Below are 19,094 nucleotides of genomic sequence, written 5' to 3'. Positions count from 1 at the left end.
CCCTGCAGAGGAGGCAACAGGCTTTGAAGTCCCTGCCTGTCAAGTCCGGTAGGAGGGGTAATCCCAATAAGAAATGCCATCCATCGCTATCTGGCAAATATGCTATATACACACAGCTGTTATTCCAAGGATTGTTATATGGGCACTTTAATGTCCTAAATCAATGAACTAAGTACAGATGGACTTTGACAGATTAGTATAGAATGAATCTTGCCTAAAGAGCCTCCATAATTTCATCATCTGGAAGTAAAACTAATACTGATTAAATTAAATTTCAACATGTGAAACCTTGGATCTTAACTCTCAGCAAATTCTAAACTTTCATCTAGCCAATTACTTAGTTGTACTAATTTTATGTTTGCTCGAAAAAGCCAAAGCAGGTGAGGGCGTGTCATCAGCACTGATCTAAGATTGAACTTTATGTATGTGCAATAGCAAATATTTTATTTTTCCTGTATTGTCTCAGTAAATATAAATGTGGTTTAAATCTGTGTGGTGCTTCTATTGATTGGTTCTATAGCAGACAGTACTTCTCATCAGAAAAGTTCCACTGTAATTATCACCTTGATCAGATAATGCTCACCTCTTTTCCTATGTAGTTGGTTAAACTGTGTGCCACTTTAAATCTCCATCCCTGTTTTTCCTCAACATGGAAATGCACATTCAGTGAGGGTGGAAACTCATAGAAGAGAAAAAGTGAACCTTAATGATACTACAGAAGGAGATATAAACAAGTGAGGTTGCAAAATGCTCTATAACTCCATTTCAAATCCAAGGCTCTATGTTACACAAATACACAGACTGGTTTACCACAAAAGATGCCTCAATACATACTACTTTGGAGAAAGTAGTTAAGACTGGCATTTCAATAATAGTTGCAACTATCTTGATGGCAAGCCAGAGATCTTCATCCATAAGCCACTGCCTCAATTTAAATATTTGACTTTGCCTGACAGGAGGTTTGTCTTGCAAGATTTCCGGCTAAGGAACTGTCAATATAACACACCATAAGAAAATTGCATGAGGATTTGCATAGGAATTAGAAGTTCAATTATCAATATTGACAACTGATGTAACTTCTCTCCAATACAGTGGATGCCACTTCAATCCACCTTGTTCATGCCTGTAAGGACAGTTTATTTCTTTCACACATATATGCAAGGAACTGTTCCTGATACAGAATAGCCTGTTTCATGGGAAGAGGTTTAACAAAATGATGTACCACTATCCTTTCAGGTCTACAGTGTTTCTTTTGTAGGATGAACCAGAGAGAAGCTATCGTATTGAGGAATTTACTGATGCAGCAGTAGCGCCAGTACCCTTTCATGACCAGGGTGTAAACATTATGAAGACATTCAGTTATACTAATCAACCATCAGTGAAGATTTTAAATGGCATCATGATACATGCGCAACCGCTTGAAAGTGAGTGAAAACACATTAGCAATGTAAAAATCTATGCATGGATGTTCAAGACACATGCATGGACACCCAAGACACACCATGTGAAATATTGGGAACCCTATATACCCTTGTACTATTAAGCCATATTCAGAAGACTTTCCCCATTGCTCCATATCACCTCTTCCCAGTACCTTGTGAACCTGGGTTAAGTCGGCCAAACTTGCCCTGCCAGGGATTCAAATTTGGCCTATGCCTTAAAGTGTGCTCCCAATTGTGCATTGGAAAGGGACAGCAGACTTTGGCTGATGGACGTTAAGCGTTGAAGCCTGCTGGATTGGTTGTGCTAGCGAGTTCTCTGCCTGCCATAAACATCTATCAAATTTGGTGCACAAGGCTAGGATCTGATAAGGATCTGGCCCACAGAGCCAAAAATTCCAGGATCCTCCCTGGATATCTTTTTAAAGATTAGTGTTACATTGGCCCCTTTCCAGTCCTTGGTTATGGAGGCAAAACTGAGGGATCAGTTACATATTTTTGTTAGAAGGAAGGCAATCATACATTTGAGTTATTTGAGAACTTTTGGGTGGAAGCTATCTGGATCCAGTGATTTGCCAGTTTTATTTTGTCTGTTAAGTCTAAAACTTTATCTCTCATCACCCTTATCTGTCTCAGTTCCTCAGACTCCCTTCCTATAAAAGGGAGATCAGACACTGAGATATATCCTGTATCCTCCACTGTGAAGACAAATGCAAAGAATTCTTTTAGGTTCTCTGTAATCTCCTTATCCTGCTTTACCACACCTTTTACTACCTTGTCATCCAAGGGTCCAACCACCTCCAGAGCTGTCTCCTGCTTTTAAATGTATTTTAAGATTTTTTGGGGTAGTTTTTATGTTCTCAGCAACGTGCTCCACAAATTCTGTTTGGTATCCTTATCATTGGTTTGCATTTCTGAGGTTAAAGTTTGTGTTCCTTTTCATTCTCATTTGGACAAGTCTTCCTTTTTTTCTTTTTTGAAGGAAGCCTTCCTGCTTCTAATAGCATCTTTCACTCTGCTTGTTAATTACACTGACATCCCCTTGGTGTTGGTGGCATCTTCGTAATCTGAGTACATACTTGAGTTTCTAATATTGTGTGTTTAACTCTCAAGCATTTTGAAGTGATTTGACCATCTGGACTTTGCCTTTCAATTTTTTTTACCAGTCCTCTCATTTTTGGGAAGTTTCCTCTTTTAAAGTCAAAAGTGACCATGTTGAATTTTCTTGGCCATTATGGTCACTGTTCCCAAATGGTTTGACAACACATCTTGCACCAGGTCCTCGGCACCACTTAAGATTAAGTCCAGGGTTGCCGCTCCTCTGGTCAGCTCCATGCACAACTATTCTAGGGCAAAATTACTTTTCTGTCATGACTGGAACACATGGTATTCCCAATCGCTATGTATGGATGTGAAAGTTGGACAGCAAAAAAAGTGGATAAGAGAAAAATTAACTCATTTGAAATGTGGTCTTGGAGGAGAGCTTTGCACATACCAAGGACTGCGAAAAAGACAAATAATTGAATGTCAGAACAAATTAAACCAGAACTATCACTAGAAGCTAAAATGATGAAACTGAGTTTATCCTACTTTGGACACACAATGAGAAGGCATGATTCACTAGAAAAGACAATAATGCTGGGAACAACAGAAGGGAGTAGAAAAAGAAGAAGACCAAACAAGAGTTGGATTGATTCCATAAAGGAAGCCACAGATCTGAACTTACAAGATCTGAACAGGATGGTTCACGACAGAGGCTATTGGAGGTCACCAATTCATAGCGTCGCCATAAGTCGTAATTGACTTGAAGGCACATAACAACAAACTAAGTAAGGGTAGTTGAAGTCACCCATTACTACAACATCTCCTAGTTTGGATGCTTCCTTGTTTTCATTTTTTATCTCAATATCTCCCTGAGCATTTTGATCAGGGGACAATAGAACTTAACTTCCCCAGTTCTAAATTACTCTCCCAGCATGACTGCCCATAACAATGTTGTGGAAGAGTCTGCCTCTTTGGGGGTTTCTAGGTTGCTGGATTCATTGCCCTCTTTCACATATAGAGTGACACCACCTCCAATAAGTCCTTCAGGTACAGTTTATATCCAGGGATAACAGTGTCCCACTGGTTTTTCCATTCCACCAGGTTTCCATTATGCTCAATCTATCAATGCTGTTCTCCAAGACCAAGCACTCCAGTTCTCCCACGTTGACTTGGCAGCTTCCAGCATTAGTGTATCAACACTTTTATACAGCATCTCTCCTTAAGTGTCTTCGGCACTTTTGTTTTGGCCTGTGGTACTTTTGCCTCTTTGGATTGATACTCTATGCCCTTACATCGTAATGCCTAGTTCTAGGACTATCCCATTTAAATTTTCATCTTTTTTTTGTCGTCATCCCAGGGGACAGATTTGTTCTGAGTCAGACCATCTTCAGCTCCTGTCAACTTTTCCCTATCAATCAGTTTAAAAGCTCCTCTGCCATCTTTGATTTTAAGCACCAGTAGTCTGCTTCCATCCCAATCCAAGTGGAGCCTGTCCCTTTTGTATAGGTTCCAAAACATTCCCCAGTGCCTAACAAACCTTACCCCCTCCTTCTGACACCACTGTCTCATTTACACCTTGAGAGACTACAGAGCTGTGCCTGTCTAGCTGGCCCTGTGTGTGGAACTGATAGCATTTCAGAGAAAGCTACTTGGAGATCCTGGTTTCCAGCTTCCTGCCTAGCAACTTAAATTTTGCTTCCAGTACCTCACAACTATATTTCCCCACATCACTGACACAAATGTGCACCACAACCAATGACTCCTCTCCAGTACTACTTAGAAGACTATATTTTGATTATTGCGGCCTCAGGATGTGGACAAGCTACTTGAAGTACAGCCACCCACTCACCCACCCTGGCTTCTTAAGAGCTAGCTGTAGGGAGTTGACTGGGTGGGTCCAGGGAGTGATCAATGTTTCACTGGAGGAGAGTAAATATCATCTGCCTTGAAGGAGGTGGTGGTGTGTCCCCTGCTTAAGATGACTTCCTTGAACCCAGAAATGTTAAACAGCTATTGCCCAGTGGTGAATATCTGCTTTTTGGGTATGGTGCTTGAGATGGTGGTGGAAGTCCAGTTTCAGGCATGCTTGGAGGAGACTGAATATCTGGATCCATTCAGTCTGACTTTAGGTCCAGTCACAGCACTGAAACAGCCTTGGTTGCCCTGTCTGATGACATTTGTCAGGAGAGAGATATGGGGAGTGCAACCCTGCTCATTCTTCTTGATCTCTTGGCAGCTTCTGATACTATTGATCATGGTATCCTTCTGTGGCTCAGAGACGTAAGGGAAGGGGCATTGTATTTCAGTGGTTTTGCTCCCACCTACAGAGATGTTTCCAGAAAACAGTGATGGGAGGCTACTGTTCAACACCATATGGAAGCTTTCCTGTGGTATCCTGCTGGATTCCATCTTGTCCCCCATGCTATTTAACTGCCACTGGGAGCTGTCAGCAGGTGTTTTGGAGTGAAGCATCATCAACATGCAGATGACATCCAGCTTTATCTCTATTCCATCTGAATCAGGAGAGGCAGTTTAGGTGGTAGACAGGTGTTTGGAGGCAGTGATGAGCTGGATGTGGACCAGTAAACAAACTGAATCCTGAAAAGACAGAGGTATTATGTCTTCCAGGTTCTCAAGTCTAGAGAGCCAGTTCTGGATGGGGTTGCACTCCTCTGGAAGGAGCAGGTTTGTAACTTGGGGGTACTCCTGGATCCAACACCATCATTTGAGGTGTCTTCAGTGGCTAGGAGTGCCTATTTCCAGCCCTGGCTGGTTTGCCAGCCACAGACCCTAATGCACTGTGCTCTGCTACCTTCCAAAATGGATTACTGTAATGCGCTCTATATGGGGCTGCCCTTGAAAAAAGACTTGGAAACTTAAATTGGTCCAAAACGCAACAGCCAGATTACTGGCTGGGGTTGCTTTTAGAACTCAGATAACCAATTCTAAATCATCTGCATTGGCTGCCAGTTCATTTCCAGGCCCAATTCAAGTTGTTCATGCTAGTGTAAACAAACTAGGCCCCAAATATGAGAGCCTCGTTGGCAGTTCCACCATCCTCAAAAGTTTGGGAGACGGTAGCCCGGGAAAAGGCACTCTGAGACAGCCCCGAAGTTGTGGAATTCCTTCTTCAGAGAGGTGTGCTGTACAGTGTTTGATAAATGCTGAAGATGCATCTCTTTATCCTGGTCTTTGGCACTTGATATATATGTTTTAAGAAGCCACCCTATTCCTGTTGATTGTAATTTGTTTTAATTGTTTTTAATACTGCTGGAACCCGCTCTTGGACCTGCTGGTGAAGAACGGGTAATAAATAGTATTTATCATCAATGAATAAGCAGGCTACATTACTGGAGAGATGCCTATGCCGTAGAAAAGGGGAAGAAACAGTAGATACCATATGGAAAAGTTACAACATGTCATTCTGAAGAAAATAGAAGGCAACTACGAGACTATGATATATCAAAGGCGGAAACCAGTTTAAAAGACAATCTGTAAGGACAGAACCAAGAGATTTGGTGTACTCTGAAAAGTAGAGGCAGTCCAGATCTACACATATTTGCAGCTATGAAATTGTAGGATTGACCTTAGATCAAGTATATGGAAATTTCAGGAAATTTTTTGTTCTCCTTCCAAACTTCTGTACCGAAGAATGCGATACCTATCACACAAAAGGTAACGGACCTTTTCATTATTTAACACTTGAACCTGAATCCGATTCAAATAAGTACCCTCAATGGAAAAGCCATTAAAGTAGGAAAATGCCCATTTTCCCAAGGATGATCAAATCCAATGGCTACTAATCAACTCTTCCACCTAGATTCAGAGTATTACTTAATGTAGGACACACATACCAGTTTATATTTCCTAGTGCTTAGCACTGGATACTACTCCCATTATACATTTTTATTAGCTGCATTCCAGTGGAGAACAGTTTTCAATTTCATGTCCTTTTTCATGTTGAAAAACTATATCCAATCCACCCAGCTGGAAATGAGGACATGATTTCATAGAATGAGGGAAATCAAAGACCACGGAGTGCACTGTTTGCTATAAGGTGGATAAAGATTCTTTTAAACCGAGGCTTAGTTTAAAAATGCAATTAAATAAAAAACAAGTTTACAATGAAATCTCAATTCAATACAAAACAAAACATATTTATTTATTTATTTATTATTTGATTTCTTTCCCGTGCTTCCTCCCAGTAGGAGCCCAGGGCGGCAAACAAAAACACTAAAAACACTTTAAAACATCATAAAAACAGACTTTAAAATACATTAAAACAAAACATCTTTAAAACATTTTTTTAAAGCTTTCAAGAATCTAAAAAAAGGTTAAAAATATATTGTTTTAAAAAAAGGTTTAAAAACATTAAAAAGCAATTCTGACACAGATGCAGACTGGGATAAAGTCTCAACTTAAAAGGCTTGTTGAAAGAGGAAGGTCTTCAATATGTGCTGAAAAGATAACAGAGATGGCTGTCTAATATTTAAGGGGAGGGAATTCCACAGGGTAGGTGCCGCCACATTAAAGGTCTGTTTCCTATGTTGCGCGGAACGGACCTTCTGATAAGATGTATTTATTCCTGTTGAATTTCATTCTGTTGTTTTCAGCCCAATGCTCCAGCCTATCAAGGTACCTTTGAATTCTGTTTGTCTTCCATGGTATTAGCTGTGCCCCCCAATTTTGTATCATCTGCAAATTTGATAAGCATGCTCTGTACCTCCTCATCCAAGTCATTAATAAAAATGTGGAAGAGCACTGGGCCCAGGTCCGAGCCCTGTGGTACCCCACTCGTTACTTCCGCCCAGTTTGAGAAGGAACCACTGATAAGCACTCTGAGTATGATTCTGGAGCCAGCTGTGGATCCACCTGATAGTCATTCCATCCTGCCCACATTCAGCTAGCTTGCTAATCAGAATATCATGGGGCACTTTGTCAGAAGCTTTGCTGAAGTTGAGAGTATCGTCAGCATACTGCTGACACCTTGCCCCAGGGATGACTGCTCCCAAGGGCTTCATATAGGTGTTAAACAGCATGGGGAATAAGATGGCACCCTGCGGCACCCCACAGCACAACTGCCAGGGGGCTGAAACATAATCACCCAATGCTATTCTCTGAAAACGACCCTGGAGACAAGATCGGAACCACTGTAAAACAGTGCCTCCGATATCCATCTCACCAAGTCAGCCCAGAAGGATACTATGGTCAATGGTATCAAAAGCCGCTGAGAGATCAAGTAAAAGTAACAGGGTCGCACTCTCCTGTCCTTCTCCCGATAAAGGTCATCCATCAAGGCGACCAAGGTCGATTCAGTCCCATAACCAGGCCTGAATCCAGACTGAAATGGGTCAAGATAATCTGTTTCATCCAAGAGTACTTGCAATTCCTGCACCACACCCCTCTCAATCACCTTGCCTAAGGGGTATTGGTGACTGGTCGGTAATTGTCGCAGACCAATGGGTCCAGGGTGGGCTTTTCCACACCCTGGATTCACTTGGTCAAAACCCCTCTGCAAGCTTTAATAGGCCAAGAAGGACAAGGGTTGAGAGGACACGTTGCTAGCCTCATCATCGCAAGCACCCTGTCTACGTCATCAGGCCACATCTATTGAAAATGTTCCCAAGAAGTTGCTGCAGACGTTGCACTGGACACCTCACTGGGGACTACAGTAGATTTGGATGGGGCCATCAAGAGTGCTGTAGAGGTGAGTAACTTTACCCTCAAAATGCCTTGCAAACAATTCACAGTTGGTCTCCGAAGGTTTTAAAACTCCATTTCCTACAGACCCCTGACAATAAGGAAAAGCTCCACTGGACAGCTACTTGAGGATGCGATGGAAGCAAAGAAGTGGGCCTTCTTCGCCATCCTCACCAGCACACAGTAGGCACCATTATGATGTTTTACTCATGCCCAATCAGCCACACAGCACGTCTTTTGCCACGCGCTCTAGCCATCATCCTGCCTGTTTCACTGCCCTTATTTCACTGGTGTACCAAGGTGCAAACTGGGATCCACAATGCCGGAGAGGGCGCTTGGGGGCAACCATGTCAAGAGACCGATGCGCCTTGCTGTTCCGCAGCGTGACACCTTGAAGTCTACACGTAGATTGAGATCAAGATTCCTCCTCCTCTCACACAAAAGCAAAATGCAATGTGTCTCTGGTTTGTTAAACCACTCTTTCCCACTACATATGGACCAGGGCATTGTTTTAAACTGACTGCAAACCAAGCTCTCAAACCAGACCTGATTCGTAGTTCAAGATTAGAGCAGTTTTCCAGTTAATATGCAATGGAAAATTATCGCTTAACAAACCTCCGAAGTCTCATTACAACTCATGAGGTAGAGAAGGAGGGAGCATGTTGTCACAACCTCTGTTCTCAGTCAAATAAAATAATGATTTGGGCTTTAGACATTATTCAGTTTTAAGAGACTATCAAATAGGCTGCTTTTCACCATTGGGGAAGAATATCCAACTTAAGGGAAACTAATTATAAACTAAAGTAAGGAGTTGTCAACCCTTTTGGACCCATTTGCACTGGAGAAACTATTGTGGGCACCACACACACCCTATTGACAACAAAATGCGTCTTTCAAGCCTAATTTTTTGGGGAAGAGACCCCTGAAAGCACAGGAGGCAGCCTCTAAGGGTGCATAAGGACCTAGAGGTACCATGCTGGGGACTCCTGCATTAAGTCATGTATTTATTATAATGGACTTTCTACTAGACACAGGGATCAGCCAAGTCAAAGGTGACAGAATCCAGGAGCTGCCGTCATAGTTACCTACTGAGTTCATATAAGCGATCTGGAAAAGGTGCTGGAAATAATTGAATTGGAAAAGGAGAAGAGTAGCCAAAATGATCAAGGAATTATACCACCTTCACTATGAGAGAAGGGTAACACATTTCAGGGTGGGTTTTTTGGCTTAGAAAAAATGACTATGAGGGTGGGAGATAGATACGAGAGGTTTGCAGAATTATGATATTGAGAGCAGACTTGCTCCCCCTCCCCATAATGAGGTCACCTGATGAAACTACATAGCAGTAATTTCAGGACAGACAAGAGTAGTTTATACACCAGTATATGAAATTCACTGCCACAAGGTATTGTGATAATCACTAGGCAAGATGGCTTAAGAAGGGGGATTAGACATTTATAGAATATAGGTCTACCAATTACTATTGGCCGTGATGGCTAGATAGAACCTCCCTGTTCATGGGCAGTATGCTACACAATACCAATGGGGGGGGGGAGACAAGAGAGGGCTACTGATTTCATGCCCTGTTTGTTGGCTTCCCAGCATATTGGACTAGATAGAGCTCTGGACTGAGTCAGCAGGGCTATGCTGTTATTCTGTACCCCTATTTTATGCCCTGCACTACATGAACCCAGAAAAATATTCAAGTATGAATGTTTATTACGAATCAGAGAGCATGTACATCTACCTTCCATCTCATGGAGAAACATGTTGGCCAGTAACCACCACCACTTACTTGTGGAATGTTCTGGATATATAGAGTCTTATTATGCATGTTTACTCAAAAGTAATGCTACTTTAGAACCAAGTCTGAACTAGATGTATATAAGATTGCAGCTTCCATCTTAAGTGATCTTGCTTAGTATCCTTACATGATGGGCACAGAGAACCAAAAATACCAACTCTTGTCTCCTAAGCAAACATAATTTTCAGTGCATGTGGCTGAATGACCAGAGATTTCAAATTATGCTTCTAGAATGTATAAAGACTGTCTGGTCGCAAACCAATGTTTTACTTATTACAGCAACTAGCATGTTAGTTTAGAGAAAGAATTTCAGAATGGTGTGCAGTCTTTTTTCTTGGTGATTTAAAATCAATCACCTTGGCCATAGCTTTCTGCACTCCTCTCTCAGGAAACAGCTCATATTAATCAAACCAGCCCAACAGCCTGCATGGCTCAAACATTATTCACTATTTTTGCTGACTTCTAAAGGCTATCCGTATTTCTTTAATGTTAATTCTATGCCCTTCGCTACATCTAATGATACAGAATTTTTTGACACAGAAGCATGCAAGCTGCAATGCATGGTTAATTAAGCTAACCCTCAAAACTGAGCCAAGGTTACTTGTCTTAAGTAGGTCATCCACTTCCATACATGTGTGCACGCACACATGATGAATACATAACAAGCTGGGGGGGGGAGACACTATCAATAGGACTAAGACTCAAACACAAATAGGGTTTATTTTATCAAAAAAATGTATAACCCAATCAAACAGTGGTTAAAATCCTGGTAATTGTGCTCAATTGTGCGAGCTGACTAAAAATCTGGTTAAATGGTTCATTTGTGCTGTAAGAAACATAGAAAGATTCAAGAAAAGCATCAAGCTACCATAAATACTTTAATTTCAACTAATTATTCTGGTAATTTATCACAGCACAAAAATTCACACCTCCTCTCTATAATAAGAATCACAATACAAACTGAACCAAGGCCCTTTAGAAAGAGGGAGAAAAATACATGACAATCAAAATGTACATTGTCCTATTCTACCCCACAGAGAGGTGCATTACATCACATTCTCACAACGCAAGGGGAAAGGCTTGCCCATAGAAAGCAAGATTTACAATTATCTCTAGTTAGCAATCTGCTTCCTTTGGAGAGAAATATGAAACACAACTTAATTTTAAAGGGAAAGCATTCGAAATCCATGGAAAATACCGTCTTTATTCTGCTCGTATGAATATTAATTTTACATAGCATAGTGTATTTAATATATAAAAATATTTAAATATGTTTATAAATATTTTTATAAATAAATGTACGTATAATATATAAAAATCAAGGCCTTATTTCACATGTTTTTAAAAGATTGATGCTAAGGCAGTGGGATTTATAACTTCCAGAGTAAGAGGGAAAAGCAGCTCAAGAAAAGGGACACTAGTACTGACTAGCAAGATTGCTCCTTTTGAACTCTAAATGGCATGTTTACAGGACACAACTATGTAGTTCCAACTGCAATCCAGATAAATGGGTCTGGTTACAACGGAAAAGGGGGAGGGGATACAGTCTGACGAGGGGGGGCACACCCGCACGCAAGAGAATGTGCACCCGTATACATTGTGCATGGTAGGCTTTGATCAGTAGGCATCTTCTAAAACATCAAACCGCTTCAATACTCGCTTAAAAGCCGTATTTTAAAAAGGTGCTAGGAATGCTGCATTTTAGCCTTCTGAGTCTCTCAAAACTACAGCTATATTGTAAAATATGAATCCCCCTTTTCACAGCCAATCCTAGCAGCAAGAAAGAATGCAAGCCGATTTATATTAATTTATGCTAGTTTTTACAGCAGATTTACAAGCCTCAAGTGTATAGAGAGGACAGAGCCTTATGAAAATAAATTTAATACAGTCAAACGCTTTAAGGTAGTTTGCATAAAGACATTTTAAAGGCATTTAAAACCTCCCATAACATGCCACGTATTTGTTTTAGTTTTTTCTTCAAATTCTGGCAACTGCACTTGAACCAAGATCAAAGCGTTTCACAGACGCTTATGCGAAGCAAACGTCATGGTGCAAATATCAGATGAAACGGTCAAACTAAACGCCCCCCCTCCCCAAATCAATACGCTACCAAAAAGAGATAGAACTACTACTAACCTCATAAAGTGCAACAGTGCTTTAATCCAGCAAGTTGAGGCATACAAGGTAAAAATGGAAGTTAAGCGATCTCAAAATGATTTTGCTATATTTCTATTAGAAATGTTCAAAAGCCAGCAAAGTCTCCGTCGGCCATTTTGGCTTGAATTCGTTCTCTCCCTCACGCACGCACGCGCGCATTCCCTCTTGCTCGCTCTCCCCCTGTCTCTATAAAGGAAGCTGCTTTTTGTGACCTTCAAACAGAGGCAGGTCATGTGACTCGGTTACGCTGTCAATCAGGAAGGGGGTTGGAAAGCTATAATATTAAAGGAAACTCGGCTCTTTTATTTTCTCCATCGTGAAAGCGGTAACAGCGCACGTTTTCTATTTCTCACGTGCGTAACCAACAGCATTACACATTTTAAAATAAAAGTCCAGTGACAAGTTGAAGTTTTTACCCTACCTAGGGTTTAAGCCAGCTGAGTTTTAAAAAAAAATCTTTAAAATTAGACACAAGTTCTCTTTCTATTTCTTACTTATGCTACCTTACAGGGTACATAAATCTGGACAAAATGTACAGGAAAAGAGTCAGCGAGAATGAGAACAAGAGATATCGTTAAACCCACAGGATATAGTTAGCTGCTAATACAAGTATGCAATCCACAATAACCTTATTACTACTATAATTTGTATACCATCAGTTCTGTCAACTACTCAGTCAATAAAGGTAAGACTCTGGTGACAGCAAACTGTGTGGTTACAGACTGGGAATAACGATTTCAGTTTTTCAAAAACACCACAACCAAGAATGTGCATTTGTAATTTACAATTACAAACACTTTAAGAAAATCACTCTTCAGAGCTCTGATTTCATTTTCCAGATGCTGAAAATCTATTATTTTATGGCTCTGCGATACAAACCACTGTGACTCAAATATACAAGGATTGCTCCATGTAGTTCTACAAAATGTATACTTGTTTCTAATTCTTTTAATTTAATATATGCAGTAGCTACTTACATATTAAGACAAACAAAATTGTGAAAGTTAATTGTGCCCATATTAAGATAGCTTAAAACTCCTTTAACTCAGTCTAACAGAATCCATTTTGGCAAGCAAGTAGTATATAATTATTCATATCCATTGTTTAGCAGCTTTTACAACTTATCTATATTACCATTCCTAAAACCTGAATATCATTCCATAATGCATTTCAATGCACAAAATGCTTTAAAATACTCAGTCACTACAAGTTCCTTGCAAGGTAGGCCAGGCTAAAACACAGTGACTTGCCAGAGGCCACCAGTGAACTGCATGACGGAGATGGAATCTGGCCTCTGTCTCAAGTCCAAACCACAAGCTATAAATTTGCTACATAATGCAAGAGAATTAATGGACTCCATCCTTCAGTGTCATTTTTTTTAGCGTAGCTACAAGATTAAAAATGAAAATAAGGTCATGATAAGTACCACAGACAGAAGCAGATTAAGACAATCAAGGGTTAGAAACCTTGGAAAATAAGAATCTTCACTTGACATTGAAATGACAGAGTGGGTGCTCAGTGAGGTTTCTTGAGGTAAAGAATGTAAGAAAAGCCCTTCTGGATCAGGTCAAAGGCCCATGTACTTCTCACAGCAGCCAGCCAGATGCCTATGAGGGTTCCTGCTTGCAAGACTCAAGTGCACTAGCACTCTCCCCACTTGAGAGTCCCAGCAACTGGTATTCAGAGGGAAGACAAAGATTTCCATAAGTCAAGCACCTCAAAGGAGAAGGCTCTCTCCTATTGGAGCCTTCTCTCCAATCAGCATCTGCTTCACTTCAGATGACAGAAGCACTCACTCAGAGGTTTTTAGAAGAACAGAGTGCATGGGCAGGTTGATGTGCGAGTTTTCATCAATATAGGGCATTTACATTATCCCATCTGTCCGTGTTATTTCCATTTAACTAAAATAAGAATTAGCAAGACATCAACACTCTTCAGCCAAAAGCTGCTAGTTAACATCTGAAGCCTATCCTACCCCACAGGGATTTTGTGAGGAGTGTGTGGAAGTCCTGTTAGCAAACAGGGAAACACAGTTCTGAACCCTATTAAGGAGGGAGGAAATACAATATGAATGAAGTCTCGTTCTCACAATATAATTTCTTCTTCAGGTGAATTTACAGTTATTCTAATCACTACTAGCACATAATAACTTCTAGCAACTAACAATGGTCAATGGCGATAGTACCTTAATACTGGGGTAGGAGATGCTCATGTTTAGGTGCTCAATTCCTTGTGAGGCAAGGGGCCACCTGTACAGTTCTCATTCTTCAGAATATTCCACACACATACATGTTCCACATATACCTGCAAATGCTTCTAAATTTGTGCCATTTCTACACACTGATAACTGCTCAAATGTGAAATATTTCATTAACATTCCTGTTCAAAAATACAAGCCCTTTAGCTCCAGAATAGCACATTTGTTTTGTTTTTTAAAACCTACCTTGAGGGAACACTTTCTATCCCTCCTCAACTTTAAAAAGGAGTTGGTCTGTCTGATTATCCATTAGGGAAAAAATCCAAATGCACATTCACCCAATTCAAACAAGCAGTGAGCAAGCTTACTAGTTCATCAGAACTGTTTCAGGCTAGATAAAGAGAATTATTTGTTACTTGTCATTTAAAAATCAGCCCAAAGTACTAAATTGAACTTGCAATGAGATGCAGGGGAGGGAGCAAGGTGTTTAGATCATTAGCGATCAAAACCTGAACCTTGAAATGTGCCAGAACTAGAAATACATTCCCAACAATATATACCTATTAGCAGGTAGGCTGTTGGGTACTATGCCAGCTGAACCTTCAGCAATCTCTAAAGTGAGCACAACGTAACAGCACATCATCAATCTGGAGCAATCTTCCCCAGGCTGGTGCCCTCTAGATGCTTTGCACTAGAACTCCTAGTGTCCTTGACCATTGGCCATACTAGCTGATGGGAGTTGAGGGCATTATGTTGGAAAAGGCTAGTCTATGACCTTACCATATAGATTCATTAATAGTCAAAAACAATAATGCTGGGAAAAACAGAAGGGAGTAGAAAAAGAGGAAGGCCAAACAAGGGATGGATTGATTCCATAAAGGAAGCCACACACCTGAACTTACAAGGTCTGAACAGGATGCTTCATGACAGGGGCTATTGGAGGTTGCCGATTCATAGGGTCACCATAAGTCGTGATTTACTTGAAGGCACATAACAACTAGTCAAAAAAACCCTTGTGGTTTAACAACGTACTTATAGCCAACAGATATTTCTATCAAACTTCAAAAAGCAAGGACATTGGGCAGCTATAGTGAATGCACCAGTGGAGCAGGAGGCCTGACCTACTCTCTGAGATATTGTACTGCCATAGAAATTTGTCAAAATGCAAACATAAATTGGGTTGGTCTTTCACAGTCCAATCCACTTCCTGTGTAGCTTGGAAGAATTTGGTAACATGTCCTCTGAGGCGCCTTCCAACTCTACTGTTTTATGATTCTATGAAAACAGATAAAGCAGGAAGGGAACTCCAAAATGTGGGCACCACTACACTAAAAGGCCTAAATGAAAGCATAGCTGGTAATTAGCTTATCTCCAATGTGATATGGGCGGGGGGGGGGAGAGAAAACAGCAAAGGAAAGATGAAAGATTATATTTTTACAGCAGCAAGAAGCAAATGATTAGTTATTACTTGATGTGGGCAGCATATAAACACAAAATACTCCTCTATGAGATGGTTTCCATGGATTTTGGCTTGGGCTGTAACTGTGTAGGCCAAGCTTGCTACTTATGAGTAAACAGTAAAGTATGCAGACCTTTAAAATTAAACTGTCTCATCATTTATATGAAACACACTGTGGATTACTCACATAATCTGGCATTTTAGGACAAAAAGAAACACTAGAAATACAACACAATAATTCCATAATAGAAGCTAATTTTCTTCTAAAGTAGCTCTGAAATGGAAGCAGTTGTGCAAATACAGCATTTATTTTAGTTTGCATGTTATGATCTGCTTCTTCTAGAAAGTTTAACTGGCATCAGGTTTCTGAACAGGACCAAAGGAGCTGAGGCACAGGAACTCTGCAACCAGTTTTGGCTACTGACTATGAGCACTGGAGCAGTGCTAAAATTTGATAAAAAAGTTTTCCCTGAACAGTCAAAATCCAATCTATGGATATTCAGATTTAGAAATAAGGGAAAAGGATTGTGGTACCTTTCAGGCTACTTGGCTTAAGTGAACAAACCTTCACATACAATAACCTATTAAAGCCAAGGAGAGAGAGAGACTGACAAAGACATACCTGCCTTCTACACTAGCCAATTTTGGGATTCCCTATATGAAGAGCACAAGAATAGGGAGTCCAAGGTATGCCAGACACCACTGCAAGTTTAGATATCTACGGTCATGAAACTTGGTGTATCATCTATGGTAACTATAAAAACTAAAACTCAGTAGCATAATTACACAGAAGTAGAGTTAGTTTATCAATCGGCATATGCAAACTGGTGCTAGATCAACCTGCAGCACCTGCCTAAAAGTCCTTTGGGAATTGGCTCTGATCTTTATCAAAACAGTGAAGTCAGAAACTATCATATATTCTTGGCTCCTGTATATAATTTACCACTGTAAATTGTTAATGGCTCCAGAGAATGGGAGCTTGAATTTCACCAGGCCTCTTAATATATATATACAGAGATCTTACATTATTTCCTTAAAAGCAGAGCTACTGTGGAAGTTAAACAGATATTCCCTTCCCAGCTGTAGCATTGGGATTTGAGTCATTCTGTATTTATCTTGCCATTTCTTAGATTCACCCCCACCCACCTCAGAAAATTAAAAAGGAGGAGCCATTTTCTATGAACTGAAATAACTGCACATATCTTGGAAATTCTATTCACCATAAACCTCTTGAATTGATGACTCATTGAATGAACCTTGGATTCCAACTACAAGCCAATTATCTAGTGGTATCATCAGATGGCAGTAACCAACTCACAAAATGGGTCAGAGAAAAACAGAATGGTTAAAAACTGAATCTGTTCCATCTATTTTGGTAGATATAAGGAAAAATGGAAGGCTCTTGCCTGTAGCACTTCTGATCTTGTTAGCCATATATTGTTATTACGTGCCTTCAAGTCAATTACGACTTATAGCGACCCTATGAATCAATGGCCTCCAACAGCATCTGTCATGAACCACCCTTTCAGATCTTGTAAGTTCAGGTCTGTGGCTTCCTTTATGGAATCAATCCAACTCTTGTTTGGCCTTCCTCTTTTTCTACTCCCTTCTCTTTTCCCCCCAGCATTATTATATTTTCTAGTGAATCATGTCTTCTCATTATGTGTCCAAAGTAGGATAACCTCAGTTTCATCATTTTAGCTTCTAGTGACAGTTCTGGTTTAGTTTGTTCTAACACCCAATTATTTGTCTTTTTCGCAGTCCATGGTATGCGCAAAGCTCTCCTCCAACACCACATTTCAAATGAGTTGATTTTTCTCTTCTCCGCTTTTTTCACTGTCCAACTTTCACATCCATATATAGAGATCGGGAATACCATGGTCTGAATGATCCTGACTTTGCTGTTCAGTGATACATCTTTGCATTTGAGGACCTTTTCTAGTTCTCTCATGGCTGCCCTCTCCAGTCCTAGCCTTCTTTTGATTTCTTGACTATTGTCTCCATTTTGGTTAATGGAGGTGCCAAGGTATTGATAATCCTTGACAAGTTCAATGTCCTCGTTGTCAACTTTAAAGTTACATAAATCTTCTGTTGTCATTCCTTTAGTCTTCTTGAAGTTCAGCTGTAGTCCTGCTTTTGTGCTTTCCTCTAACTTTCATCAGCAGTTTCAAACCATTACTGGTTTCTGCTAGTAGTATGGTATCATCTGCATATCTGAAATTATTGATATTTCTCCCTCCAATTTTCACACCTCCTTCATCTTGGTCCAATCCCGCTTTCCGTATGATATGTTCTGTGTATAGATTAAACAAATAGGGTGATAAAATACACACCTGTCTCACACCCTTTCCGATGGGGAATCAATCGATTTCTCCATATTCTGTCCTTACAGTAGCCTCTTGTGCAGAGTATAGGTTGAGCATCAGGACAATCAGATGCTGTGGCACCCCCATTTCTTTTAAAGCATTCCATAGTTTTTCATGATCTGTACAGTCAAAGGCTTTGCTGTAATCTTTCAAGCACAGGGTGATTTCCTTCTGAAATTCCTTGGTCAGCTGCATTATCCAACGTATGTTTGCGATATGATCTCTGGTGCCGCTTCCCTTTGTAAATCCAGCTTGGACGTCTGGCATTTCTTGCTCCATATATGGTAACAGCCTTTGTTGTAGAATCTTGAGCATTGCTTTACTTGCATGGGATATTAAGACTATAGTTCGATAATTACTGCATTCTCTGGGATCCCCTTTCTTTAGAATTGGGATATATATTGAATGCTCCCAGTCTGTGGGCCATTGTTTAGTTTTCCATATTTCTTGACTTATATTACTTAAGAGGAAAAGTATATTGTAGCTCAGTATGTCCAGTGCCCTAGTAAATGCCATATCCAGAGGAGTGAGATTTGAAAGGTTAGGGGGGGGGGAGAGAGAAAGCTGTGTGTGCACATGGGCATGTGAAAGAACTGGGCAACTCTCTCTTTATCCACTTTGAGCAGGATCTTACCCAAGTGTGTATGCCTTCAGTTGAGGGAGCTACATCACATCAGTGCTGGCCAAACTTTCTCTCTAATCCATCCCTCTTCTGTTAGAACATTTCAACAAGGCTACACATGACTGAGCTCTTTCACCCATTATATCAGCAATACACACAGTGTCTCCCAAGAGATAACATACTGCAGGAAGCCATGGCCAGTTCTCTGAAGTATGGACATGTATTACACATTTTCAACAGAAAACATTTTTGTATACAATCCAGGTACACACTAAAAGCAATGCATGGATCGGCTACATTAATTGT

General features: G+C 40.4%; 1 protein-coding gene across 17 annotated transcripts in view; it reads right to left on the bottom strand.

The window, feature by feature from the left end:
- The window catches only part of TNRC6B (trinucleotide repeat containing adaptor 6B), a 176,480-nt gene that overhangs the window by 116,006 nt on the left and 41,380 nt on the right, over window positions 1-19,094 (bottom strand). Inside the window, exon 1 of one of the 17 annotated variants that reach the window (XM_061639214.1) lies at window positions 12,124-12,360. The exons of the other annotated variants lie outside the window; for them this stretch is intronic. Coding sequence (XP_061495198.1) covers window positions 12,124-12,128 — 5 coding nt within the window. The 5' untranslated portion in view covers window positions 12,129-12,360. Of the gene's footprint in view, window positions 1-12,123; window positions 12,361-19,094 lie in introns of those variants that run through there. 17 annotated transcript variants of the gene reach the window in all.

This window comes from Rhineura floridana, chromosome 8, assembly GCF_030035675.1.
Source record: "Rhineura floridana isolate rRhiFlo1 chromosome 8, rRhiFlo1.hap2, whole genome shotgun sequence".
NCBI lineage: Eukaryota > Metazoa > Chordata > Lepidosauria > Squamata > Rhineuridae > Rhineura > Rhineura floridana.
The sequence above is the reverse complement of the archived record's forward strand: the minus strand, read 5'-3'. Positions and strand labels throughout refer to the sequence as shown.